The sequence below is a fragment of the Ranitomeya imitator genome, chromosome 2, assembly GCF_032444005.1.
Source record: "Ranitomeya imitator isolate aRanImi1 chromosome 2, aRanImi1.pri, whole genome shotgun sequence".
Classification (NCBI taxonomy): Eukaryota; Metazoa; Chordata; class Amphibia; order Anura; family Dendrobatidae; genus Ranitomeya; species Ranitomeya imitator.
The window spans coordinates 516,977,524-517,004,808 of NC_091283.1; the positions used below are offsets into that span (position 1 = coordinate 516,977,524).

Below are 27,285 nucleotides of genomic sequence, written 5' to 3' on the forward strand. Positions count from 1 at the left end.
ATGCCTGGGGGGGGGGTGACAGGTTCCCTTTAAACACATGACATTCAAGAACACTGCTTGCTTCTGTTATGATGTTCATTGCAAATCATGTCAGAGGATTTTGTTACAGGTACGTGGATGAAACAGGTTCAGTAATTTTGGTAAATCTGAATCTTCTATAAACTGAATAAAGAAATTCCTGTCTGAACCTGTGCTGGAGTCGAGTTATTGTGTCATCTGTTCACTGTGTTGATAGGGTGAATAGACATTGCCGTCCCCTGCTGCATAGCTATATACATCCCATATTGTACAGGGTGGAGCGCGGTAATTTGCTTTTTTGCACTGCATGCTGTGGCGGCACTGTCGGTCGAAGAGAGGGGAGAGTGGGTGTGGCTCACAGTGGCTGATGGGAGATTTGTATTCCTCTGCCTTTCAGTTGCCATCATGCAGTGGACACGTGAGGAGAGGTCATTTTGTGTTGAAGCGTATTTTTCAAATGCCCACTCGATCATTGCAGTGCAGCGTGCTTTTCGTTTACAATTCGCTGTTCCTCCACGCGGACGTGTTCCTGGACGGCAATCAATTGTAAATTGGGTGAATGCATTCAGAACAGCAGGGAATGTGTCATGTGTACGAAGGGGACCTGAGAGAAGGATTACAACACCACAAAACATCGAGAGAGAGTTAGAGCAGCAGTACTGCAATCTCCGAAACGCTCTGCTCGGAAGCAATCATTTGCTTTTGGCATTTCAAGACGTTCTCTCCACCGGATTCTTCATGATGAACTGAATTTTCACCCGTATAAAATGTGCGTGGTCCAACATTTGTCAGCATGGAACTATTTGACACGGCGGACCTCTTGTGAAGACATGTTAGCAACGATACCCCACTGCACACACAGCGAGGGTTACCATGAATTGTTTGAGGCAAATGTTTCCTGAACGGCTTATCTCTTTGAGGGGAGATGTGAACTGGCTAGCACGCTCACCAGATTTAGCCCCATGCGATTTTTTCCTTTGGGGTTACCTGAAGTCTAAGGTGTATATCAACCGTCCCAACACCTTGGAAGACCTAAGGAACAATATTGAAGCTGAAATTGGCAGAATACCAGTGGACATGCTTGTTAGAGTTCATGAAAACTTCAGAAAACGTATGCAGCAGTTTGTGGATAGCGAAGGTCGACATTTGCCAGATACACTATTTAAAACCATGTAATTTAAAAATTCCATTACTGTTCAGTATAATTAAAATATAAAATAAATTTTTCTAATGATCATAATTTTTTTATTTCATTCCCAAATCAGCAAATTACCGCGCTCCACCCTGTACATAGGACATGACATACTAAATATTCCAAAGTTTTATTTATAGAAAGTATATTACATTGATACATAAGATTGCTCTTCATCCAGGCTGTGTGGTCCCCCAATGGCTGCTAAAGGCCCAGTCCCCCAGGTTGGATTGTATACCTTGCTGGGTATTTGCAGCTCCTCAAAAACATAAGAAACAGAACTGGCACTCTGCATATATCCAGATCACTGTCTGTACTGGTTCCAGAGATGGGTGCTGCAGACTCGATGTCCTCTGCTTAATCGCCGTACATCTCAACCACACTTACTGCCCTCTGGGGAGAAAGCTCCAGGAGTCCGATATGAATAGGTAGAGAAGTGCTAAGTTACAGGGAAGAGATACATGTACCCACTGCAGCCCATGTCTGCTACACCCCAGCAAGTCATCATCACTAAGAGGCTTCTTTTTGCAGTAGATTGTAAGTCTGAGGTAGTGGACATTTCTGGTGTCAGGAACGGGGGTCAAGGTACCTCCACTGTGCTCTCATCAGGGGTAATCTGTTGAGAATAGAGTTCAGAAAAGAGAGCTGGCAGCCAGTATTGGGGCTCCCCTGCTGCTTGCGAGTCAATCCAGGCCAATCCTTCCTTAATCAAATGCTCCTGGAGGAGGGGAAACAGTAATCAAAAAATATTAGTTACTTCACTTTTTTTCTTAATTAAGGGACTTGAATTCCCACCAGGTAGTGTACTTGTCTTAATCATGGCATAATATGCACTTGTTTTAATGAGCATTCAACTGGAGTAAAATTCACTTTATCTAGCCCTCCCTGTGCCAGATAATTCAATCTATATACAGATCTGAGATCAAATTTAGGGCAATTTCTTGCATAAATTATAGTGTATGGCCTCTAAAATTTACTATCTAAAAAGCCAATACCACTAGGAAAATGGCAAATTATTGCACAATATAGTGTTCACTATGCCTTCACTATCTTGTTCCAAACTCTGCGTAATGAATGAGTACTATGTTCACACAGGGTAACCTCCATGCAGATTTTAGTCCTAAAATGGCCAATTTCTTAATAAAAAATGATGATGTTTCCACACATAGAACATACCTTTTAAGAGAATTGAGTTTTGTATATCTCATATTGTGGATTTCACAACTGAAATATTGCATCAAATAAGAGTTGTGGTATCTAACCTAAATAGTAGAGCTAAACATCTGTGGTTATCACAAAATCTCTTTTTTGTTTTCCTCTGAATACAATGGGGGAAGACAGCACTTGGTAGAAAGAAATTTGTTAGGTTTAACCTCTCCTCAGCCATTAGGAGCTCTGGTTTCTGCCAAAAGCGGGAGGAGACCAGAAAATCTGTCCTCTTTCTTGGGGTCAGGTCATGTTGGATCGGGTTTATGACAAAGGTCAAAAGCAACCAGAACAGACTCCAGGAAAGAAGTGTTTCCTAATATAATCATCAAGAAAGGTATTTAACCCCTTCATGACCGGGGGATTTTTCGTTTTTCCGTGTTCGTTTTTCGCTCCCCTCCTTCCCAGAGCCATAACTTTTTTATTTTTCCGTCAATTTGGCCATGTGAGGGCTTATTTTTTGCGGGACGAGTTGTACTTTTGAACGACATCATTGGTTTTAGCATGTCGTGTACTAGAAAACGGGAAAAAAATTCCAAGTGCGGTGAAATTGCAAAAAAAGTGCAATCCCACATTGGTTTTTTGTTTGGCTTTTTTGCTAGGTTCACTAAATGCCAAAAATGACCTGCCATTATGATTCTCCAGGTCATTACGAGTTCATAGACACCAAACATGACTAGGTTATTTTTTATCTAAGTGGTGAAAAAAAATTCCAAACTTTGCTAAAAAAAAAAATAAATAAAAAATTGCGCCATATTCCGATACTCGTAGCGTCTCCATTTTTCATCATCTGGGGTCGGTTGAGGGCTTATTTTTTGCGTGCCGAGATGACGTTTTTAATGATAGCATTTTGGTGCAGATACGTTCTTTTGATCGCCCGTTATTGCATTTTAATGCAATGTCGCGGCGACCAAAAAAACGTAATTCTGGCGTTTCGAGTTTTTTCCCCGCTACGCTGTTTAGCGATCAGGTTAATACTTTTTTTTATTTGATAGATCGGGCGATTCTGAGCGCGGCGATACCAAATATGCGTAGATTTGATATTTTTTTTATTGATTTATTTTGATTGGGGCGAAAGGGGGGTAATTTAAACTTATATTTTTTTTATTTTTTTCACATTTTTTTTAAACTTTTGCCATGCTTCAATAGCCTCCATGAGAGGCTAGAAGCAGGCACAACCCGATCGGCTCTGCTACATAGCAGCGATCTGCTGATCGCTGCTATGTAGCAGAATTGCACGTGTGCTGTGAGCGCCGACCACAGGGTGGCGCTCACAGTGACGGGCAATCAGTAACCATAGAGGTCTCAAGGACCTCTATGGTTACCATTCACAAGCATCGCCGACCCCCGATCATGTGACGGGGGTCGGCAATGACGTCATTTCCGGCCGCCCGGCCGGAAGCGGTAGTTAAATGCCGCTGTCTGCGTTTGACAGCGGCATTTAACTAGTTAATAGGTGCGGGCAGATCGCGATTCTGCCCGCGCCTATTACGGGCACATGTCAGCTGTTCAAAACAGCTGACATGTCCCGGCTTTGGTGCGGGCTCACCGCGGAGCCCTGCATCAAAGCAGGGGAGCCGGCATCGGATGGTATAGTACGTCCGATGCCGGTAAGGGGTTAATGACAAGTACAAAAATTCAATTTTATCATTAATAGCAGTGTGGTACACACTACAGCAGTCCCATAGGGTGGGCAATGCCAAAATGAATATAACATGGAAACCGGGGCCCCAGGAATAAGCCTTGCTAAACTGGGGGATGGATGGTAATGTGAAAGGGACCATCTCTACACGTGGACTTGTAGGCATCCACAATAGCAAATTCACTACAAAAAGATTGCACTGGTAGCTGGCAAAACAGATACACCACCTGGGATCATGAAAGGATAATTCGAGCCCCGAAAGGCTTCAGCCAGAAGTATCCCAATAGCCCTGACCAATTCAGACAATGCAAGTAACCCTCCAGAAAATGGGAAGAAGTGGCAACTCCCTGCTTATGAACAGTCAAGAGCAATAGATGATGTAAGAAACCTGTCGCAGGAGGAAATCAATTTCTACCATCAAAATAAACTGAAAAAAGGACAAGATCCTAAGCATTAAATATTTGAAGTGATGGAAGCTGTCGCTCATTCCAACCAAAGACTACTTCCAAATACAGAGTTAAATCTTGGCAAAAAAAAGACTTATGGGCCTTAACCAGGATTCAGATAACCACGTTACAAAAGATTCTTGAAATTTAGAACCTTGGCATCCACAGCCAAGAAAACATAGCTTAAGTAAAGAAGCAAAAAAAAAAAGCAGACCCTGAGAAAGCTGTCATATTGAAAAGGAAGATGAGCCAGGTCGACATGACTCAGCGAGGCCAGTCTAGAGGAATAAGTGTCACTGGAATGCAGAGGCATACCATTCACTGGAGAGAACAAAATTCACACCCCAAGTAGTTGACTTGCTCATGCACCACTAATGTCGGTGGGTCTACAAACCTAGCAGATTAGTTGGGGTCTTGTGATTGAGACTGGATACAAGAGATGCGTGTCAAGATTACTGCACTGATGAGAACTTGGAGGAATACCTCCACAAAGAGAGACCACTCTACTAGACTTAGGGGTTCTTCGATGAGACGATACGTGGCCCTGTTGTTTACTTTGGGAATATGAACTATGGAAACACTGGACCCGAAGGCTTCACTCTGTTGAATGCCCTGCTGCTCTTAAGCTGGCTGGATCCAGTTACTTCGATGTTCCAGAAGAACATATGCCTACAGCAATAGAAAGCCCAGATCGGCCCAATGGCTGAACCATGGTACTGGTCAGAGCCATCAATCATCAGCACTGCTACTAGGTAAATAAAAGCTGGGAGGCAGGGAAGTGGGGTGCTCCTGAAGCACTATGTTGAAACAATTCCTTTAATACTGATTCATGCGAATGCAGAAGGTAATATTTGGTGGAGTGATGGCAAGCTGAAAAGGTTAATGTCTCTGAGCATGACCTTTACCAGTAGACTGTCCAGGTGGGTGAGCAGCACTCATCCTTCCCAAACTGAAAAGAAAACAGCACCTAGGCATTAAATGGTAGCAGAATGATATAAAGAAGTTGTTTTCTTTTTTCAGTGTAGTAACAAAAACACATACACTTGGCTATTCTGGTCAACAGTGATTATTGGTGCTTCACTATGTTGCAAATCTACATTACAGAAAGAAAATGTTACTTCAAAGTCTGATGACAACACTCACCAGGACATGTTTAGCTCTTTCCTTCTCCCAGTTCAGACTTGATTTAATTTCGCTGACTGTAACATAGCCCTTTTTCTGCAGGGGGGAAAAAATAGGGATTTTTATCTACTCACCGTTTTCTCCGAGCCACTCATTGGGGGACATAGAACCATGGGTGTTATGCTGCTGTCACTAGGAGGCTGACACTAAGTTGAGACAAAAAAAAGTTAGCTCCTCCCCTGCAGTATACACCCTCATGCTGGCCTCCAGATACCCAGTTCAGTGTAAAAGCAGTAGGAGATTATTAACCACATATAACATAACAATATTGGAGTACAACATGACAGAGTAAGTAAAGAGCCAAAAAGAAAACAAGCCATAAGGCTAACAGGATAGGAGCTGTGTCCCCCAAGGCGTGGCTTGGAGAAAAGGATTTTATGGTGAGTACACAAAAATCCCTATTTCTCCTTCGCCACATTGGGGGACACAGAACCATGGGACGTCCCAAAGCAGTCCCTGGGTGGGGAACAATATAACCCAATAACTCTGTGTACCAACTGACTATAAATGCGCAACGTCTGCCAAGGGCCGCATCCGCAGAAGATTGAGTGTGGACATTGTAGTGCTTCGTGAAGGTATGCAGGCTGGACCATGCTGCGGCCTTGCAAACCTGCTCTGCCGCCGCCTGGTGCCGAATGGCCCTGGAATCACCCACCAACCGAGTTGAGTGTGCCCTAATCCCTTCAGGGATAGGTCTGCCCCTGATCCGATAAGATTCTTGAATAGCTGATCGGATCCATCTGGCAATCGTGGCTTTAGAAGCAGCTAAACCCTTTCTGTGACCCTCTAGGAGCACAAAGAGGGAGTCAGACTTGTGGAAGGGGGCAGTCCTAGAAACGTACCTCCTGAGGGCCCTTACCACGTCCAAGGTGTGAAGGACCTTTTCAACCTTATGTCTTGGCTGTGGGCAAAAGGAGGGAAGAACGATATCTTCATTAAGGTGGAAGGATGAAACCACCTTGGGAAGAAAAGACGGAGATGGACGTAGGACTACTTTATCTTGATGGAAGGAAAGGAAGGGCGCCCGGCAAGAGAGGGCGGCCAACTCTGAGACTCGCCTGATAGAGGTTACTGCCACAAGGAAGGCGACCTTCCAGGAGAGGACAATCAGCGAGACATCCTACAGAGGTTCAAAAGGGGACTCCTAAAGAACACTCAGAACCAAATTGAAATCCCAAGTCTCTAACGGTATTCTATAGGGGGGTAGTACGTGAGAGACGCCCTGAACGAAAGTCCTGACCTGCAGGTTAGCAGCAATCCTATGTTGGAACAACACGGATAATGCCGAGATCTGACCCTTGAGAGAACTGAGCGCCAGATCGGAATCCAAGCCGGACCGGAGAAATTCCAGAATGGAGGGAATAGAAAAGGCGAGAGGACGACGTCCATGGAGCCTGCACCATGAGAAGAAGGCTTTCCAGGTGCGGTGATAAATGCGAGCGGAAGACGTCTTGCCAGCGCTAATCATGGTGGCAATGACTTGCTGGGAGAAACCAGCTTGAGTTAGGATCCAGGTTTCAACAGCCACGCCGTTAAACGTAGGGCCCCTGAGTTCTGGTGGTAGATCGGCCCTTGGCGAAGCAGATCTGGGCAATCTGGTAGCCACTAGGGAACGTCGGATACGAGTTGAACGAGCTCTGCGTACCACGTCCGACGTGGCCAACCGGGGCGACTAGGATCAAAGGAACCCCCTCCATTTTGATTTTCCGGATTACCTTTGGTAGTAAAGGAAGCGGAGGAAACACGTACGGGAGATGGAACTGATGCCATGGGAATATCAGTGCATCCACCCCAATGGCTTGAGGATCCCAAGAACGCGCTATGAAGTTGGGAACCTTTGCATTCAGTCTGGAAGCCATCAGATCCACGTCCGGAGTCCCCCAGCGAAGACAAATCTGCTGGAAAACCTCCGGATGGAGTTCCCTCTCCCCCGAGGCGAGACCCTGACGGCTGAGAAAGTCCGCCGCCCAGTTCTCGACGCCTGGAATGTGCACTGCAGAAATGGTGGAGCGGTTGTGCTCGGCCCAGCGGAGAATGTGAGAGACTTCATGCATCGCCGCCCTGCTGCGGGTACCTCCTGATGGTTTATGTACGCAACAGCTGTGACGTCTGATTCTGATTGAATCCGAATTGGGTGACCCGCAAGGAGGAAGTGGAAATGTCTCAGGGCAAATCTGATCGCTTGAATCTCCAAGATGTTTATCGGAAGTCTCAACTCTCGAATCGTCCAATGTCCCCGGGCAGTGTGGTGGCGAAATACCGCTCCCCAACCAAGGAGACTGGCGTCGGTAGTTACCACCAGCCAGTGAATTGGGAGAAAAGACCTTCCCTGGCTGAGAGATGACTCCAAAGTCCACCATTTGAGCGCTTGCCTGATCCGCGGGGGCAGAGGACATGGCCGATCAAGGGATAAGGGACTTCTGTCCCAATTGTCCAGTAGAGCCTGATGTAAGGGACGGAGATGCAGTTGGGCGAAAGGAACCGCTTCTATTGCGGCCACCATTTTCCCCAGGATCCTCATGGCAAAACGAATGGAATAAGGGAAGGGATGACCACGTGTCCGAGTTCCCTGTTGAAGCGCTTGGGCCTTGGACCGAGGAAGTAAGACCAGCCCCTTGGACGTGTCCAGGATCATGCCTAGGAAGGAGATTCGTCGGGATGGAACGGGGGAGGACTTGTCTACGTTGATTAGCCAGCCCAGGCGTGAAAGGGTCTCCAAGGTAATGCGGATGCTTGCTTTGCAGGCCTGATAGGACGGACATTTGATCAGGAGGTCGTCTAAGTATGGCAACATGACCACTCCTCGGGAATGAAGAATGGCCATGACCTTTGTGAATACCCTGGGCGCGGTGGCAAGGCCAAAGTGTAAGGCCGTGAATTGAAAATGGTCCTCTTGGATGGCGAAACACAAGTACCTTTGATGTGGCGGGAAGACTGGGATATGGAGATAAGCATCTTTGATGTCTATTGATGCTAAAAATTCTCCTCTCTCCATTGAGGAGATGACTGACCGGAGGGATTCCATCCTGAAATGCCGGACCTTTACATATTTGTTTAGGAGCTTAAGATCCAAAATAGGGTGCACTGTCCCGTCCTTTTTTGGAACGACGAAGAGGTTTGAGTAAAAACCTCTGAATCTCTCGTGTTCTGGAACCGGAACAATGACCCCGCTTTGGCGGAGAGACTCGATGGCGCGGTGAAGCGTGTGAGACTGAGCTCCTGGACTTGGAAGACGAGAGGGAAAAAAGCGAGCTGGAGGGGAGGCGATGAATTCTATTTTGTAACCGGAAGACACCAGGTTTCTGACCCATTCGTCGTGAATGACGGAAAGCCAGACATGTTGAAAGAGAAGCAGGCGCCTGCCTACTTTGGTGGTGTCGACCGGAAGGCTCCCCGAGTCATTGTGAAGGAAATCTGGAGGGCCTGGATCCCCTAGTTCTGGGTTGCCTAGGCTTACCTCGCCAGTACTGATTTGGTCTGCATGAGGGCCGAGAGTGTCTGTATGTACGTGGAGAACGTTCTGATCTGGACAAGGCTGTGGAGGAGGACCAAAAAGGGCTACTGCAAAAGGGCCGAAAGCGAAAATGTTGCTGACGATGAAAAGCAGTTTTAGGCCTGTTCTGCGGGAGGAATTTGCTTTTCCCTCCAGTAGCATCGGAAGTAAGCTGGTCTAGTTTTTCTCCAAACAGACGTCCGCTCTGAAAAGGCAGAGAAATCAGAGACTTTTTAGAAGAAGAATCCGCGTGCCACTCTCTAAGCCATAGTGCTCTTCTAATGGTGACGGTGTTTGAGGCAGCAATTGCCGCGCAGTCTGCTGCATCTAAAGACGCGTACATCACAGTCTCCAGCCATAGCGATTTGTTTGGCGAAATCCGCTGCCTCAGACGGAAAAACCTGGTCCTGAATGGATTTTGCAAGGGCATCTGCCCAGAAAAACATTGCTTTTGCGACCCATGCCGCAGCGAAGGACGGGAATAGCGAGGAACTTGAGGCCTCATACACTGAGCGAGCCATGGAATCTATTTGGCGTTCTGTGGGATTTTTAATTGAAGCACCATCAGGTACATACAAAAGCGTTTTGGTAGCCAAACGCGATACCGGGGGATCTACTAGTGAAGGTTCCGTCCAATCTTTGACAAGATGTGCGGAAAAGGGATACTTCGTTCCCAGGGTCTTTTTACCCGTAAAGCGCTTATCCGGTCGCTCACTGTGTCGCCTGACTATCTCCAAAAAGTCCGGATGAGTGGCGAACACCCTATGGGATCGCTTGGTTCTTGTAAAAGAAACCGCATGATCCGGAGCCGAATTAGGGTCATCATCAACCTTTAGCGCATGATTGACAGCTTCAATGAGGGAATCCACAGTCGCTTGAAACTCTGGAGAATCCTGGTCCAAGGATGTCTCAGACTCATACTCGGAGTCATGATTGCTGCGAACCCCTGGAGAGGGAGAGCGAGAAGTGGAGTTACCAGAGGCTGAATGGCGTGGTGAATGCTCAGGAGAGGTAGTGCAGATCCGTTTTTTGGATGTCCGTACCTCCTTCAGGTGAGAGCGGCCCCTGCTGGCCGAAGATTCCCCTATAATGGAGGGGTCTCTTAACCCAGGTAGACAAGTGCCCAGCTCCCCAGAGGGGTCATGGATGGATTCAATCGCTTTGGCCAGTGAAGCCATGGATTGTGACAGTGACGCGGCCCACTCAGGGGGGCTAGATACATTGGGGTCGGTAGCGGCGGAGGGCTCTTGGGCACATTGGGTATCACAGGCTGAGCAGAGAGGGGAGCTTTGAGGCCGAGGGAGAGGAGCCTGGCAGGTGGTACACACAGTGAAAAGGTAGTATGTACCTTTGTAGTCTTTTTAGACTGCGACATGATGTACCCCAATAATAAGTGAAAAACACTGCTAGTGGAAGCGATGTGGGGTAAAGCTGCAGGGAAGCACCTAGTGCCGTCTCCTTACCCATGTCCTGTGTCCTGCAATCTGAAGATGATGGTGCTGAGTAAACCGGCATCCAGGGCGACACGTGTAGAGGGCGGCAGAGCAGCTTACAGTGGGAAAAAGATGGCTGCCGAGAGCTGGGAGGTAGCCTCGCAAGGAGCGAGAAGCGCCAGGACTGGGACGAAGACGCTGGAATGATACGAGCGGTGGGCGGAGCTTACCGGGATGCGGCCTACACAAGGCCGAAGTCGGGGACTAAATTTATGGCTTCGGCCAGCGCGTACCCGCGGACTGCCGGGAAATGTGCCGCGGAGTTCTGTGGGGACCCTGCCCTCGTATGCTGCCGAAAAAACGACCCCTCCCGGTGCACTTACCCCGATATGAAGGGGATGGTTCAGCAGGTCAGAGCTGTGCCCGATGTAGTTAAGTCGGTGCAGGGTTGGTGAGCCTCCATCCACTGAAAAGGGGGGTGGAGAGGAACCGTCCGCCCATCATCCGCTTTTACAGTGGTGATGCAGTGGGGGCTGCATGGACGCCACGATGGAAAAGTGCGTCTGAACGGCCGAGGGTAAAACCTGGTGGGCAGGGCAAAATGTCCGGCAATATGGCCTGGCTGCAGAAGAGGATACTGGAGGTACCACTCCAGTGCTCGTCTGATAGAGAGGGGGAGAACGGTGCCCTTGAAGAGGCCCGTCGCATCTAGAATCTGCTCAGGCAGTGGCATCCCACATCGCAGGAGAGGATACGGAGAGGTAATACTCCCGTGCTCGACTGTTGTTGGTTCGGGGAGATCAGAGCCTTGAACAGTTCCGTAGCCCCTTCGTTCAAAAGGAATAAAAAAGTAGAAAATCCGAAAAGTTGTGGTCTGAATAGCAGAACCAGTGTGCCTCCTACGGACACCAAGTTTGAACTGGGTCTCTGGAAGCCAGCAGGAGGGTGTATACTGCAGGGGAGGAGCTAACTTTTTTTTGTCTCAACTTTTGTCAGCCTCCTAGTGACAGCAGCATAACACCCATGGTCCTGTGTCCCCCAATGTGGCGAAGGAGAAAATCATTTACCACACAAATCGCCTAAACATAGTCACTGTACGACAGTTCCAAAGCCCAGGATTTTACCCCTCGGAGGTCAGATGGGGGAAAGCTTTACATTCTTACCTGTGCTGGATTCCCTAATGTTTCCACATAGACATTGATGGGAAAGCAGCATGTCTTACCATCTCCCAGATAAATTCTGCTGTACTTGGCTCCAGTGTAAATAAGCAGAACAAAGGGCCAATGAGTCTCCCAAATGCTGTGGTCTTATCAATATAGATCCTATAAATCCACGAACAAGGACGCATTCATCCATGTGGCTGCTCCTGGTACTACAGCTCAGATCCATTCACTTGGACCCTCAGCAATCACTCGTGTGTGACCTTGTCTAATTTTCTAGGAATACCAAATTCACCAGACATATAATTTTAACACATTTCTGCAGTGCCTTTGATAAATTTGTAAATTAATTAACGCAAATGGGCAATAAATGATTGGCTTTGTAGCAGGCGGCAGCTTATTTTCCTTTCAGCACAAGAGTGTTCACTACTCTAAGCCAGTTATGGGTAACTCACTCTTTGTTTGCATTTTAAAGCTAAAAGTTGTCCATTTCATTTTGTAGTGTCTGTGTACCACATGCACCAGGAAAGCGCTTGGCACATACATCAAACATACCTGTAGGGCTCCGTTCACCTAATGGAGGCCAAAAAAAAGTGTCCTTAAAGGGGTGTTCTTAAATTTAAGTTATACCCCATCCATGGTATAGAGAATAGCTTTCTGATTGCTGGGGGTCAGACCGATCACAAGAACCAGGGCTCAGAGCCCCGACTGAGTGGAGCAGAGGTTGATCATGCGCATTGAGGCTCCATTCATTCTCAATGGGAGCGCCAGAGATTGCCAAGTGCTGCATTAATCCGATCTTTGGTAGTCCTACTAGAATGGATAGAGAGGCTGAGTACATGATTGACTTCAGCTCCTTTCAGTGCCCCGCTTCTCAGGATCTGTGAGGGATATGGCGGTTGGACTCCCAGCAATTGGAAAGTTATTTCCTTTTCTATCCTTTACATAGGAGATAACTTTCCAACTTTAAAGAAGAGCATGCAAAAATGATCGTAAGATCCAGAAGGATGAATGTAGCGATAATATCTGTATGAAATCTATAAACCACCAAAAATTGTATGTCCTTACTGACCTCCGCCAGCTGTAAGACCACCGTGTGATCCATGTTCAGCTCAGCAGGAACTGACTGCACCAGATATGTTCCACCCACTGGGATGATACCAAATCCGCTACCGAGGACTTTTAATTTTTTAATTGCTCTGATGATGTCATCCCTGAAAGAAGAAAAGACTCAAGAAACTAATACACTCTGATAGTTTCTGTAAAGTATTTAACAGCTTTTTACCCTATGAACACTGCAATAGCTAAAGGGTAACTGGCATTTAAAACATTTGACATTTCATAAGTGTTGGTCAGTGAAGACCCATGTGCTAAGACCCCACCACCACCCCGATTGCAAAACTAAAGGGGCAGAGGCACTCAGTGGACAAGCTTACATTGTGAATTACTGTACTTCATTCACTTTGCCATATAATGTACTGAAAAAGCTGGATAAAAATTCAAAGTAGGATGAACTGAACAGATAATTCCATTTTTATTTTTTTTTACATTTTTTTATGCCATTCATTGTGCTGTAAAAAACACGACTGTTCTGGTCACTGCGATTACGACAATACCAAATTTACAAAATGAAGGTACTTAGTGTGCAAATTGGCCAATTCATTTGTACCCACCAATCACGACAGTTTGTAGGCTTTTTCGCCTGGGAAAGGCATGTTTGATATTAGGTCTAGGGTCCTTCCTGAGAAAGGTTGCCTTGTCGTGGCTGGTTGGGCAATTTGTGTGCTAAGCAGCTTCATTTTATAAGTATATTTTATATAGCAATAACGCATAACATATTTCATATATTCAATGTTTACATACGTATTAGAGCTAACACAATCCTGCTGTATTCTTTTGTTTGTATATTATATAGGCTTCGCAGCTTGCACCTGTTCACACTTCATTCTGATAGAAGATGATGGTCAGATTTTGTTTTTTTACTAATTTGGGGTACATAAAAAAATGGGTATTATACCTACCGATAATTCGGTTTCCAGGAGTCCATCCTGACAGCACATTGGAGGACGTCCTCCTCCTCCTTGCAGGGACAGGAAATACAACACGAGAGGTTAAAAGGTCCCACTCCACCCCATTTCCCTCAGTGTTTTGACAAGTACCACACCATGAATAGATCTAATTTGAATACTTTATTAACCAAACATATTACAGCATATGAACTGGCATACATAGGGGGGGAAATAACGGTGCTGTCAGGATGGACTCCTGGAAACCGAATTATCGGTAGGTATAATACCCATTTTCCAGGACGTCCCCCTGACAGCACATTGGAGAATACCAAAGAAAACTTTGCTTAGGGTGGGACAACTGCTTGGAGAACCTTTCTCCCATAAGACGTCTGCTGAGCTGCTACTACGTCTAGCTTATAGTGCTTACAGAACGTGTTTACTCTGGCCCAAGTTGCGGCCTTGCAAATCTGATCTAGGGACGCTCCTGCTCGCTCAGCCCATGATGCTGAAACAGCCCTAGTAGAGTGTGCTCTAATCCCTGTTGGGCAGGCTACCCCTTCAGATGAGTAGGCTTTTGAAATTATAGTGGTGATCCATCTAGCTATTGAAGCCTTGGAAGCTTTTTTACGTTTATTCTTACCCCCGAATAGAATGAAAAGATTAGAATCTTTCCTCCAGGAGCTAGTGGCCTCCAGATAATTTAATACTGCCTGCCTAACATCAAGGGAGTGTAAAGCCTGTTCTTTTTCATTAGAAGGGTTCTCACAAAAGGAAGGTAAAATTATTTCCTGGTCTCGATTTCTAGCTGAGGCTATTTTAGGGATAAAAGCTGGATCTAATTTTAGGATTATATGGTCCTCTCGGACCTGAAGATATGGATCCTTAATTGATAGGGCCTGAATTTCCCCTACACGTTTAGCTGTTGTTATTGCTACTAGGAAGGCCGTCTTCCAGGTACGAATTGAAATAGGCATATCCTCCTCAAGAGTATAGGGATTTTTACACAGAGCCCTGAGGACCAGATTTAAGTCCCATGTAGGAACTAGCTGTCTTAAGGTAGGCCGTAATCTCTGGATGGCCTTCACAAATCTGATTATCCAGGGGTGGGAGGCTAATGGATAATCCAGGAAAGTACTAAGGGCCGAGATCTGGACTTTAATCATACTTGGCCTGAGCCCCAAATTAAAGCCCTTTTGTAAAAAATTTAAGACTCTAGGAATATCTAAGACTCCCGGAATCACGGCCGACCCACCACCTTCCATACAAAATTTCCTCCAGATTTTGTGGTAGATGGCTGAGGTGACAGGCTTCCTACTAGCCTGGATGGTTGTAATTACTTCATCTGAAAGACCTCTGGATTTCAAGATGTCCCTCTCAGGAGCCATGCTGATAGATGTAATCTCTCCGGGTCTTGGTGTAGAACGGGCCCCTGATGAATTATATCTTTCCATAACGGGAGTTTGATAGGGTTTTCCGTTGTCATGGCTCCCAACAATGGGAACCAACTTCTCTTCGGCCAAAATGGTACAATCGTCATCACTGTTGCCTGGGCTTCTTGAATCTTCCTGAGCACTACTGGGATAAGTGCTATTGGGGGAAACGCATAAGACAGAGGTTCGTTCCATGCTTGACTTAAGGCGTCGACTGCTTCCGGCATGTCTGAAGGGTTGAGGGAATAAAATCTGGGCACTTTCGCATTTTTTCTTGTGGCAAATAAGTCTATCCTGGGCGTTCCCCAACGGTGGCAAAGTATTTGGAACATTTCTTGATTTAGTTCCCATTCGGTTGGATAAACTTTGCTTCTGCTTAGATAGTCGCCTAGCATGTTCTGAGATCCTTCCAGATGTACTGCTGTTATTGATAGGACCACGTTTTCTGCCCAGGCAAAAATTCTTTGCGCTAGATCCTGAAGCGCCTTGTGTCTGGAACCTCCCTGATGTCTCACGAAGGATACCGCTGTCATGTTGTCGGATAGGATTTTTACGTGCTTGTCCTTTAGGCGAGAATGGTTTCTTCTGAGAGCTTCCCAAACTGCGTATAGTTCTCTGTAATTTGATGACATCTGACTGATCTCTTCGGGCCACTTGTCTTGAAAGAATTTTCCTTCCAAGTGCACTCCCCATCCCCACTGACTTGCGTCCGTGGTGATTACCACGCAAGGGGTTGATATCCAAGGGACGCCCATTCTTAGATTGTAGTCCTGGGTCCACCATCGTAGCGATCTTCTTACCTTCATTGATAGCTGCAGTGTTTTGTCTAATGACGAACGACAACGATCCCATACCATGAGGACTTGTTCTTGTAATGGTCTTGAATGAGCCTGAGCCCATCTGACACACGGGATGCAAGCTGTCATCTTCCCCAAGACCTTCATAGCCGCTCTTATCGTGACTGGACTTCTCTGGAATTCTAAGATCATCTTTTTTATTGAGATTCGTTTGTCCTTTGGTAAGAAGGTTTGTCTGATTGTAGAATCTAGTACTCCTAGAAATATTTTACGGGATTCTGGTCTTAGATGCGACTTTTCCCGGTTTACCACCCATCCTAGTTGTTCCAATACAACTATGACCCGATCTCTGTGCTGCAGCAGAATATCCCTTGTTCGTGCTACAACCAGAAAATCGTCCAAGTGTGGAATTATTGTTATTCCTTGGTTTCTTAAGAAAGCCACCACCTCTGCTACCAATTTTGTGAAAATTCTTGGAGCAGATGCTAGACCGAATGGGAGGCATTGAAATTGGAAGTGACAGGTCTGGTCCGGGAATCTTACCGAGAATCTCAGAAGATCCTGAGATGAGGGGTGTATCGGAACCTGATAATACGCACTCTTCAGATCGAGAGTGCACATTACCGAATCCTTGTTTATAAGGTGAATTGTTGACCTGACTGATTCCATTCTGAATCGTTTGTATTTGACGAATACGTTCAGAGGTTTCAAAATTATTATCGTACGGGATTCCCCTGACGGTTTTGGAATTGAGAATAGAGAGGAATAATGACCTCTGCCTAATTCTGGAGAGGGAACCCGAACTATGACCCGAGAGACGAACAGATTTTGTAGGTCTGTGAACATAGGGGAATTTGTAGCTACCACTGTTGGTGCAATACACCTTTGTGGTACGCGGGAAATTAGCTCTATTCTGTAACCCTCTGAGATTATTTTGAGGACATAACTGTTGTCTGAGATCCGACTCCAGTATTTTAGAAAGAGGCTTAGTCTCCCGCCTATCCCTATGGCGTCAGTTTCCTTGGTCTATAGTTTGAACCGAACAAGGAATTTCTTCCCCTTCTGTTCTGAGCATAGGAACCTCTGAAGGCTCCTCTGCCTGACCTCCATTGTTCTCTATACTCCGGTTGCCTGCGGGGGGAGGGGGGGAGAGGTCTTCTCCGAAAGGGCTGAAATTTCCTGGGTTTTTCCTCGGGGAACCCTTTTTTACTGTCAGCTGTTGATTCTAAAATATCATCTAACGCCTGGCCAAATATTCTGGAACCTGAGAATGGAATGGCACAATTTGTTTTTGGATGCATTATCCCCCGACCCAGATCTAAGCCAAATAGCCCTACGGGTTGCATTGGACAAGGAGCTATTTCTAGCCGCAAATCTAACAGATTCAGCTGATGTGTCCGCCATAAAGGCCGTGGCTGACTTTATGATAGGCAGAGAGGCAATTATATCTGTCCGAGAAGTTTTATTAATTAAATGTTCCTCTAATTGTTCCATCCACAGGAACATGGATCTTGCTACAGATGTGGCTGCGATGTTAGTCTTTATTAAGGCTGCTGAAGTCTCCCAGGCTCGACGTAAAAGGATATCCGCCTTGCGATCCATTGCATCCTTGAGACTAGATGAATCCTCAAAAGGTATGGATGTTTTCTTTGCCACCTTGGCTATTGGGATATCCACCTTAGGAACTTCTTCCCAAATCTTGATCTCTTCTGGATCGAACGGGAGGCGGCTTAAAATCTCTGGACATCACCAATCTTCGCTCCGCGTCTTTCCATTCTTGTGATATCATCTGACGAATATGTTCGCTCACAGGTAACACTGTCCGTTCCCGATATGTGAGCCCTCCAAACATCTGGTCTTGTCTAGATCTCGGACGTGGATCTTCTTTCATCTGCATAGTACGTCTGACCGCCTGAACCAGCTCTTCTGTCTTCTACTGGAAAGTAATACCTTCTTCCTTCCTGTTCTTCCATTGGCAATTCTTCTTCTTGATCAGAACCTCTGTATTCTGATTCCGCCTCTGACGAATCATCCTGATCTTCTTGTTCTGGATCCCTTCTTGGTCTCTTACGAGCCGGGCCCGGACTGTACACGTCCCGTTGAGACATTGAGGCCAAGGAATTTCTGGACCTCTTCACGGATTATACTCCTCATCTCCGATAACATTGATGGTTGTTCCTCTCTAACAATCTTTTCAACACACGAGCTGCAGAGATCTTTCTTGTATGCTTCTGCCAGCTTCCATATAGAACACCTCTTAGATTTTAACATCTTTCCAGACTTTTTTGTCTGAGGGAGGGGAGTCTGAGTGGCCTCTTTATCCTAAATATAAGAATAAGAACGGCTCAGTGTGTGTGCAGGCGTATATATGTAATCCGTGCACTGCGCACTTACCCCCGTCTCATTTCTGTACTCCGTATACTCTGTGGAGAGATGCCCATAATAAACATGTGATCTCCCACACAAATAAGGGATATAGCAGCTTCTGCTGCACTCACCCTTAGTCTCCGGCATTTTCCAGCAGCCTGCTAGCACGGATACACACACTTCAGTGTCCTGCTGCCGATATACTCTGCAGGGATTCAAATCTGGCGCTCTCTTAACCAGAAGGAGCGCTGGATGACGATCTGTGCGTGCCCTGAGATTTTTTGCGCCCTTAAGACTGCTTACTTCCGCGTTCCACAAGGTGGAACGCACGCCGAGATGCTGCCTCCCCTGGATCTGACGTCACCTTACCTGCGTCGATACCGGAAGTACTGCCTGGTATAAGGATTTTACATCCGCGTTCCACTGTGTGGAACGCACGCTGCTCCTGCTGCCGCATCCTCCTCCATGCGGCGCCTCTTCTCCTGGCGCCTGAACCGAGAGCCCCCTCCCGGGAGGAAGCGGTTCAACCCAGGAGCCCGTCCGCTCGACTGGTCTCTAGGCAGAGGGACTCCCCACCGGGAAGTTTCTGCCTCGGGCTTTTGTTGCGGGGGAAGGATATTGGCCCAGCCGCACGATCCCCCGAGCCCTCCGGATCGGTAAGCTTCCGCGCTGTGCTGTGCTGCTCCTCTCGTGTGTCCCTCCATGCAGGGACAGGAAAAACACTGAGGGAAATGGGGTGGAGTGGGACCTTTTAACCTCTCGTGTTGTATTTCCTGTCCCTGCAAGGAGGAGGAGGACGTCCTCCAATGTGCTGTCAGCGGGACGTCCTGGAAAATTTTGAATGTTTTTTAATATAGTTTTCTTTTATGGGAGGGTGACCAAAAAATGCAATTGTGTCATTCCTATTTTTAATTTTTATAGTTTAAAAGATATGTCTTTTACAAACTCTGCGATACGAAATATGTTTTTTTTTATTTTTAACAATCAAAACAAGGGGAGGGGGCAATTTTATTTTATATATTTCAAAAACTTTTTTTTTTTTTTACACTTAATAATTTAGTCACCTTGTTTCATCATTTGTACAGTACACTGCAATAAAACAGTATTGCAATATATAGGAAAAATCATGATATCATATGAAGATGGCAGCCATGGAGGCGTTGGCCGCTCCCCACTGATAACCTGCGATCGTGTTGTGGGAGCCGATGTCCGAGAGCACCAGCATCTGATCCATTTAAATTCCATTGTCAGAGACTGACCGCATCTAAATAGTTAACAGATGTCAGCTATGTAACCTAGCTGGCATGTACAACATGAGGAGACCACACAGGGAACCTTGCCTGATCCACGTCAATGTGGAAAAGGGTTAATATACACAACCTGCTGAACACTGGGATTTTTGGAAAACAGACACTGACATCTTCAATACCGTACCTCTTGTGGTGACTGCTATATATTTAGATAATTGAAAAACTGGTGTATTACTCATTTTTCCCAAATAGCACATATTAATTATTAGAAATCATACACAATATCGGGGCAATTACTCTTCTAAAATAATAATGAAACTGATATGCTGATAAATACTGATATTTCTAGCGACCCTGCTTCGTGTGAAGGCTACTCACTGGCTGACGTCCTGAGCCAGCTTCCCTCTTCCTTTTAATACCTGCTGGTGGAGCTCAGTCAGGGTTATCAGACCTAGGAGCAAATAATTTACAAGTAAGAAGGCTAGAGGGGGAAGATGCTGGGTGAAAGAGGCAAGAAACACATCTCTGCACTGCTCAATGAAGATTCACACAGCAGTAAGTGGATCATACTATGAAATATAATGTGGTACTTTATTCTCAGATATTCTAACTTGTCAAAGGAAAGGTTAGAATTTACATTAGGGGTTTATAAGCATCTGCATGGCAAAGTGGAGCCTTCTGCTCGTATATATGGCAGGATGTGGCCTGTTTTATAGACTTACTTGTCCATAGAATGCAATGGGAGAATTGGTTTGCCTATTTTTTTTTTTCATAAATTCACCAAGAGAGAATCACCAACATGGTGAATTATGTTACCATTCCTTCACAATAGGTAGTGAATCAGGATAAAATGTAACAGAATATTATTTATCAGTCATGTAACAAGCTGGCCCTGTGTATTATGCGGCCCAGATGATACAGCTGCAAGAGGAGGACATAGCTGCTTGTAAAAGGTTAATCTGCAAAGGAAGGAATCTGCAGCCTGTAAAGAGTTATTCTCAGTCTCTTGCTACATACTGTACACAGGTAGCCAGTCGCAACACAATGAGAAGGCTGTGACAGGGTTTACCTCAGTTACTATTTTCCTACTGCTCCATAATACAAAGGAATCTATCTTACATCTCTTCTTAGATAACTACATCCAATATATAGGAAAACAACAGCACGGATCTCCTCCCGTCTCTGCTTTTTTCATGTTGCACACTCCCTTTCTGCATCCACACAGTGCAATCTCCCAGCTCAAAAGCAGGAAATCTCAAGAGAGCTATCAAAAGAGTGACACACCAGAGAACCCCAACATTGTGTTTTTTAATTTACAAATCAGGTAATCTGGGTTTGGCTAAACATTTTTAGTCACACTGTGTGACTGCAGACTGCCTAATCATGACAGCGTGCAGTGTGCATGTTCTCGCGATTCCCTGGTATTGCCAGTGCGAGTGGTTGGTCACGTGACCGCATCTGTAATTTGCATGCGTATAGTCACGTACCAACTAGATTCCTTCGCTTAATTCTGTTCTATTTAGAGAAGCTGAACAAGTGTAGGTGGCACGTGACGACAAGTATCATATACTCGTCACGTGGGATCACACTGAGAATACTGGAGAATCGTGACAGTGTGCGGCCGTCTGCAGTCACCAAACCTTTTGAAAATAAACTATATTGTGTATTTTCTAATAGCCCAGCAGTAGGTGGGGGTAGGGTGTTAATTGACTTGGGCCTACACAGACAAGCCATTATTCTGTTGTTCCAGCCTTGCACTAACCAGACTGATTTACCCATACATAATCCCTGCCCAACGCTTACCTCCATTTTGGTGCTTTAGAGCCAGGCATACTTCTACTATCTGTACACCAAGCTCATAGTAGAAGTCTCCGACACCCAGCATTTCTGACCAGAAGCCTTTACCCGCTGAAAAACAAACACAACAGTCGCTCTATTAGCACATCTTCTAGAAAATAACATAGATGATTAATAAACTAGGTTATGGGGTGATGTGGGGACATTATCCATCTCGTACTATGATACACAAAATTCCCAAGCAGTGTACAGAACTCAGTGGATGAAGGAACCAGTAGCAATGGATACTACAATCTACTAGAACTCACAGGCGAGGGGGTCCACTCCAATTGTGGCGCACATATCTTGGAACTGAACTCTGAACTGAGGATTCTTGCGAATTTCCTGCTTGTGTTTACTGGCAAAGTCTTCTAGATTTGTTTTGAACATTTCTAGCTGCTTAGACATCTGCAATAATGAAAATATAGAGAGATTCACAACAATAAAAATGATTGTTAATAACAGTATTAGACAAGCACAATTCAATATTTAGATCAAGCTTAAAGGGGTCATGACATAATCACAACCGCCAACACAGGTCCCGAGTCCCTCTTTTAATGGAGCTAATAAATGATAAAATATGTGCATTACTACTTAGACTGCACATGGCTAACTCAGTATCTTAAGTGAAGGAGTAGTGTACATGCTTGACCACTACTCCAGTCCAACATGGAATTGGGGAATGTTCTCATGATCAGAGGGAACGTTAGTGATCAGCAAATTATCACCAATACCTCTTTAAATAAGTGACTGTCTTGACTACAGATGTGGATTACCACTAGTATATCAGTGATCTATTAGGGTACGTGCCCACGATCAGTAATCACTGCGGGTTTGACACTGCGTACTTATACAGCCTCAAACCCGCAGTGGCCAGATGTTACAGCATAGTGGATGGGATTTCAAGAAATCCCATGTCCACTATGCATCCACAGACGCCTGCGGTTCACCGGCGGAGACGGACATGTGGCGCGTCTCTCCAGACCTCGGCAATTTCTCTTATGAAAACGCTTGTCTCCAAGAAATTTCACCAATAGAATGTATTGTATGTGGTGAATCTGCACGGTTCAGTGAAAACATGTGGATTCACCTGACTTCAATAGACGGCAGCGCTTTGGACACAGTGAGCATACTCTGCGTCTAAAGCGCTGCTATATCCGGATCGTGTGCACACGGCCTCGGTCAGAATCCAACTATTGAGAAACCTGCCAAATGTGAGAACAGGGTGGCATATATGCTAGGAAAGTGTTATGGCCCCTTGCTTTTGTCAGTTTGTTTTCTTGAGTTACTCTACAGTCTAGCGATTGGCAGGTCTCACAGGGTCAACTCCCATCCAAGCAGAAATTAATGGTATATCTCAATGGTATATCTATTAATCTATTTCATGAAAAAACACACTAAAAATAAAATCTTTTGAAAGGAGACATGTATAGTCCAACCCATTATATGGGTTGTGTCATAGTAAATTACAGAGGCGTACTTATTTTCCAGCGCCCCCGCAGATTGAGCTGCTCCAGATCTTTAAAGGTAAGCAATGTGCACCACAAACCTTTCATTGGTATGCCAAGTAACATTGCTACGGGTGTATGGAGGTCTCACTGTGTTACCCATCTCCTGCTGCATGCACTACCAAGTAGCACAATGAATGAATGAATTCCAATTTCCTGACAACCTGTGTTTGTGACCAACAATTGGCAGCACTTTAACCTCACATGATGCAGGGCTCTGCCGACCTCTTTTATGTTCCAAAATAACTGAAAACAGAACTAAGTAAACAGTGTTAAATCTACAATAGCAATGCAGAGTCACAACTTAGGCCACGTTCCGTATTTTACCTCAGTATGTGTAAGCCAAAACCAGGAGTGAAACAATCACAGGAAAAGTATAATAGAAACACGTCACCACTTCTGTATTTATCACCCACTCCTGGTTTTGGCTTACAAATACTGATGTGAAATACTGACCAAATACTGCTAGTGTGAACGTGACTTTATACACATTTCCCACAGAAGATTCTTGAAAGAAAATACAGCTTTGATCACCTGTACAAGCTGGTCCTCGGCCAGGACAGTCCCTCGCTCCTTGTACTTGGCCTGGAGAAGGAATATCAGAATCTTTACAGTTACAATACATTTGCTTCCAAGTTAATGTAAAAGATCATCCGCACAATGCAACAGCACTAGGATAGATCAATGACATAAGCACCTTCCACCTCCATACGGTACATATGTATACCAGGATAGGCAGCTGCCTAAAATCTGATGCCACTGATCTCCTTAGAACAAATGATTGAGAATGATGCGGTCACTCCGTGGACAAGATGAGACCTAACATGGGTAATTAACCCTTGATTTATCTATGCATACTTTATGCTATTCATGCTTGATACATTGTAATGGTTTTAGCAATGCATGTTGGCACTAGACATGGTGGCGATTACAGGTGGAACTGATTAGTCTTGGTACTGACAAGTGACTGTTTGTTCCGCCTGTTTATGTTACATTGCTTGTATGCATTGCTTTCCACATGTATATGTAATTTTTTAGCATAATATGTCGTCCTGATCCACCCTGTGACTGTTACTTTTTTCTGGGGATCACACTATTTTATTACATCCAATTATATATATATTTGTATTTAGTCTATGTGGTAAATGTCTACCTTTAATAAAACATTTATATTTTGAGATACATTTTGACTCATGTTCTCCTCATATTTGATTGATTCTTTTGAGTCTGTATTTTTTGATATTTTTGATTGTATATATACTGGTGATTTATATAATCAATTGATTGTGAATGATGTTCACTTAAACTTGGTAGCTGATGGTCCCGATGTGTATTATGTCTAACCGGCCCAGTTTGTGATCCTTTGGAATTTTATCTGTGCATCTTAAAATTATCCGTACGTGCAGGAGTGGAGGCACTCACCAGTACACCTGGATCCGGCTTCACACAGTCAACATTCACAGTCCAAGTATAGAACATGATGTATGGACTGGCTGCACATCTCCTGGCCTAAACTCAACAGCCCCATTGGCATACATGGGGCTGTCAAGTTTGCATCAAGAGACCAGCGGCCGGTCTGGACTCGGACCATGAATGTCAGATATATATAGGCACACTAAGGGCACAGAAAATATGTAAACCAAAAAAAGGAATAAAAGTTGCCCTTAAGGGGTACACTGGACATCACTGAACTGTGGGTATTTATGACTGTGCCTGGCTCTTACATGTTTATTGTTATGCTGCATTATTTAGTTACCTTGAGCTATGGAGTGCACCATTTGTCCCTGATGTCCCCTAGGAGATAGGCTGCCGTCACACTAGCAGTATTTGGTCAGTATTTTACATCAGTATTTGTAAGCCAAAACCAGGAGTGGGTGATAAATGCAGAAGTGGTGCATATGTTTCTGTTATACTTTTCCTCTATTTGTTCCACTCCTGGTTTTGGCTTACAAATACTGACCAAATACTGCTAGTGTGACGGCAGCCATATGCATCTTACATGATTTTGTATTATAATCTACACCTGTGTTTTATACCTCTTTAGGAGGCATCAGAGACAAAATCCCAGGTGTGTCTGTTTTTTTATCCATTCATCCCGCATCCTTTTGTATGTTATAATGATTTGCACTATGCACTTTACCTATTGAAAACTTTAATTATCTACCTCATTGAACTACTCAATTTGCAGTGTAGGCCATGGAAGAAAAAAAGTGTTTATGGGATGTGATATACTCTGCATTGAAATTTCCAGGACACAAATCTAGAATACTCTTTTTCCAGTGTTTACTTTTTCCATGTTCTCCATGGTCTGCTTTCATCTCCAACTATTATATATTTTTTTTTATATATTTTTAAATTATGAGATATAATAAAAATGATTTAGTTTATTGGAGGACTTCCTTTTTTTGCTCTACATAGTTTCTGGTTTGCATTACGGTCCTCCGTATTTACACTTTAGGGCTATTCTTTGTGACACTGAGGGCACAGTCATGCAGCTGTATAAATGGGACCAAGATCAGACAGCAATGCTTGGACAGGCTGCGACTCTCCTGACCTGAGCTTGACCACCGCACAGAAATACATGAAGCTGTCACACTTGGGTCAGGAGGGCCGCCAGCCAGTCCATGCACTGTGTTTTCCGATTTACATGGCCATATTACTGCGCCCTAACAAGAACAATTCTGGAGTAACTGCCAAGATTTCTCTCACTCAAATGCCTCTTTTGGCGCTGAATTAAACTGCACCCTATATGCAAACTGAGTTTCCTAAACTACGCAGCTCCATCCATGGCCCTATAGTATATAAACTGCAACGAATGCAGCCAAATGGCCCCTGAACGACCACTCTGCTTAGGAGAAAGCTCAATTTGCATAAAGGACCTCATTTCCTTGGAGCCTGTATTCGGTTTGGGGCTCAGTGTTGTGTAGTGGAACAATCTTCTTTCATCCCCCATCAGCAGTGGTGCACAACCCTTTTCGGTCAGTGTGCCATATTGTCCTGATGTTTTCATTTAAGGGGGTGCAATAAAAATTTCCAAGTATATAAAAAGGGCTTCTTTTTGTTTGCAGATCCGATTGTACTATGTAACAGGATCATCTTGGGGTACATAGATCTTAGCCTACAAAGTTTAGGGAGTACTGCAATAAAAAAGCAAATACAAAGTCTTGTGCATTTTTTATGCTGTTTACTGGGAAATGGGAGGGTAAATAACACTAGAAAAGAAAAAAAGGGCGACCGACTGCAGTCACCGACCGACAGAAGTCAGCGACCGACAGCAGTCAGCGACCGACAGCAGTCACCGACCGACAGCAGTCAGCGACCGACAGCAGTCAGCGACCGACAGCAGTCACCGACCGACAGCAGTCACCGACCGACAGCAGTCACCGACCGACAGCAGTCACCGACCGACAGCAGTCACCGACCGACAGCAGTCAGCGACCGACAGCAGTCACCGACCGACAGCAGTCAGCGACCGACAGCAGTCAGCGACCGACAGCAGTCAGCGACCGACAGCAGTCAGCAACCGACCGCAGTCACCGACCGACAGCAGTCAGCGACCGACAGCAGTCAGCGACCGACAGCAGTCACCGACCGACAGCAGTCAGCGACCGACAGCAGTCAGCGACCGACAGCAGTCACCGACCGACAGCAGTCACCGACCGACAGCAGTCAGCGACCGACCGCAGTCACCGACCGACAGCAGTCAGCGACCGACAGCAGTCACCGACCGACCGCAGTCACCGACCGACAGCAGTCAGCGACCGACATTGCTGGTGTGTCGGTACCTAGAAGCAGAGACTAATGCTAGGGGTATTACTTATACCAGGCGGAGCCCATTTACAAATCATTTTCATCCTTTGAACAATCCCTTTAACTATAAAACCATTAACAAAATCCTTCTGAACACAAGTGCAGAGTATAATAGCAGACCTGAGCGCAGGGCACACACCGGCTGCTCATTACTTGGAAGTATGAGGACATTATAAGGAAGCACCAGGCTACAGGAGCTGACAGGTTGCTATGGGTGACAGCGCTACTCCTCCTCTGCAGACATGTTTAATGACTATTTCCCATACTGGGTGGCCTTGTGTTGGGCTGATGACGTCACTGGACACACAACCCTATGCTTTACAGATTGTCAGCACTGTACTGGGTAACAGCGGGCACAATACATTGATTACATGCGGAGAGCCCATGCCCCGGTTATCCCCAGCCCGTTCACCTCCGCCAGCTTCTTCTTGGCAATCGCCCCCGCTCCCACCCCTCTCCGGTGCATCTCTGCGGCTCACAGCTTCACTTCCGCACTGTGCGTACGT

At 45.5% G+C, this 27,285-nt stretch overlaps 1 protein-coding gene across 1 annotated transcript; it reads right to left on the bottom strand.

Annotated features, from left to right (window-relative positions):
* Positions 1–1,326: 1,326 nt before the first annotated feature.
* SNF8 (SNF8 subunit of ESCRT-II) lies at positions 1,327–27,285 on the bottom strand. Its single transcript, XM_069751755.1, has 8 exons — positions 27,192–27,285; positions 23,504–23,554; positions 21,731–21,869; positions 21,429–21,533; positions 20,004–20,076; positions 12,845–12,986; positions 5,648–5,722; positions 1,327–1,928 (listed from the first exon to the last, which is right to left on the bottom strand). Exons 1-8 carry the CDS (start codon positions 27,243–27,245, stop codon positions 1,791–1,793), a joined length of 777 nt encoding a protein of 258 aa, XP_069607856.1. The 5' UTR covers positions 27,246–27,285; the 3' UTR covers positions 1,327–1,790.

Excerpts from the sequence above, each read along its gene's own strand:
- SNF8 (XM_069751755.1), bottom strand. The coding sequence starts at position 27,245 with ATGCACCGGAGAGGGGTGGGAGCGGGGGCGATTGCCAAGAAGAAGCTG. Across the intron at positions 21,870-23,503 it reads CCGAGGACCAGCTTGTACAG|ATGTCTAAGCAGCTAGAAAT; the intron begins GTGATCAAAGCT and ends TCATTATTGCAG. Across the intron at positions 5,723-12,844 it reads TGGTCTTACAGCTGGCGGAG|AAAAAGGGCTATGTTACAGT; the intron begins GTCAGTAAGGAC and ends TCCCCCCTGCAG.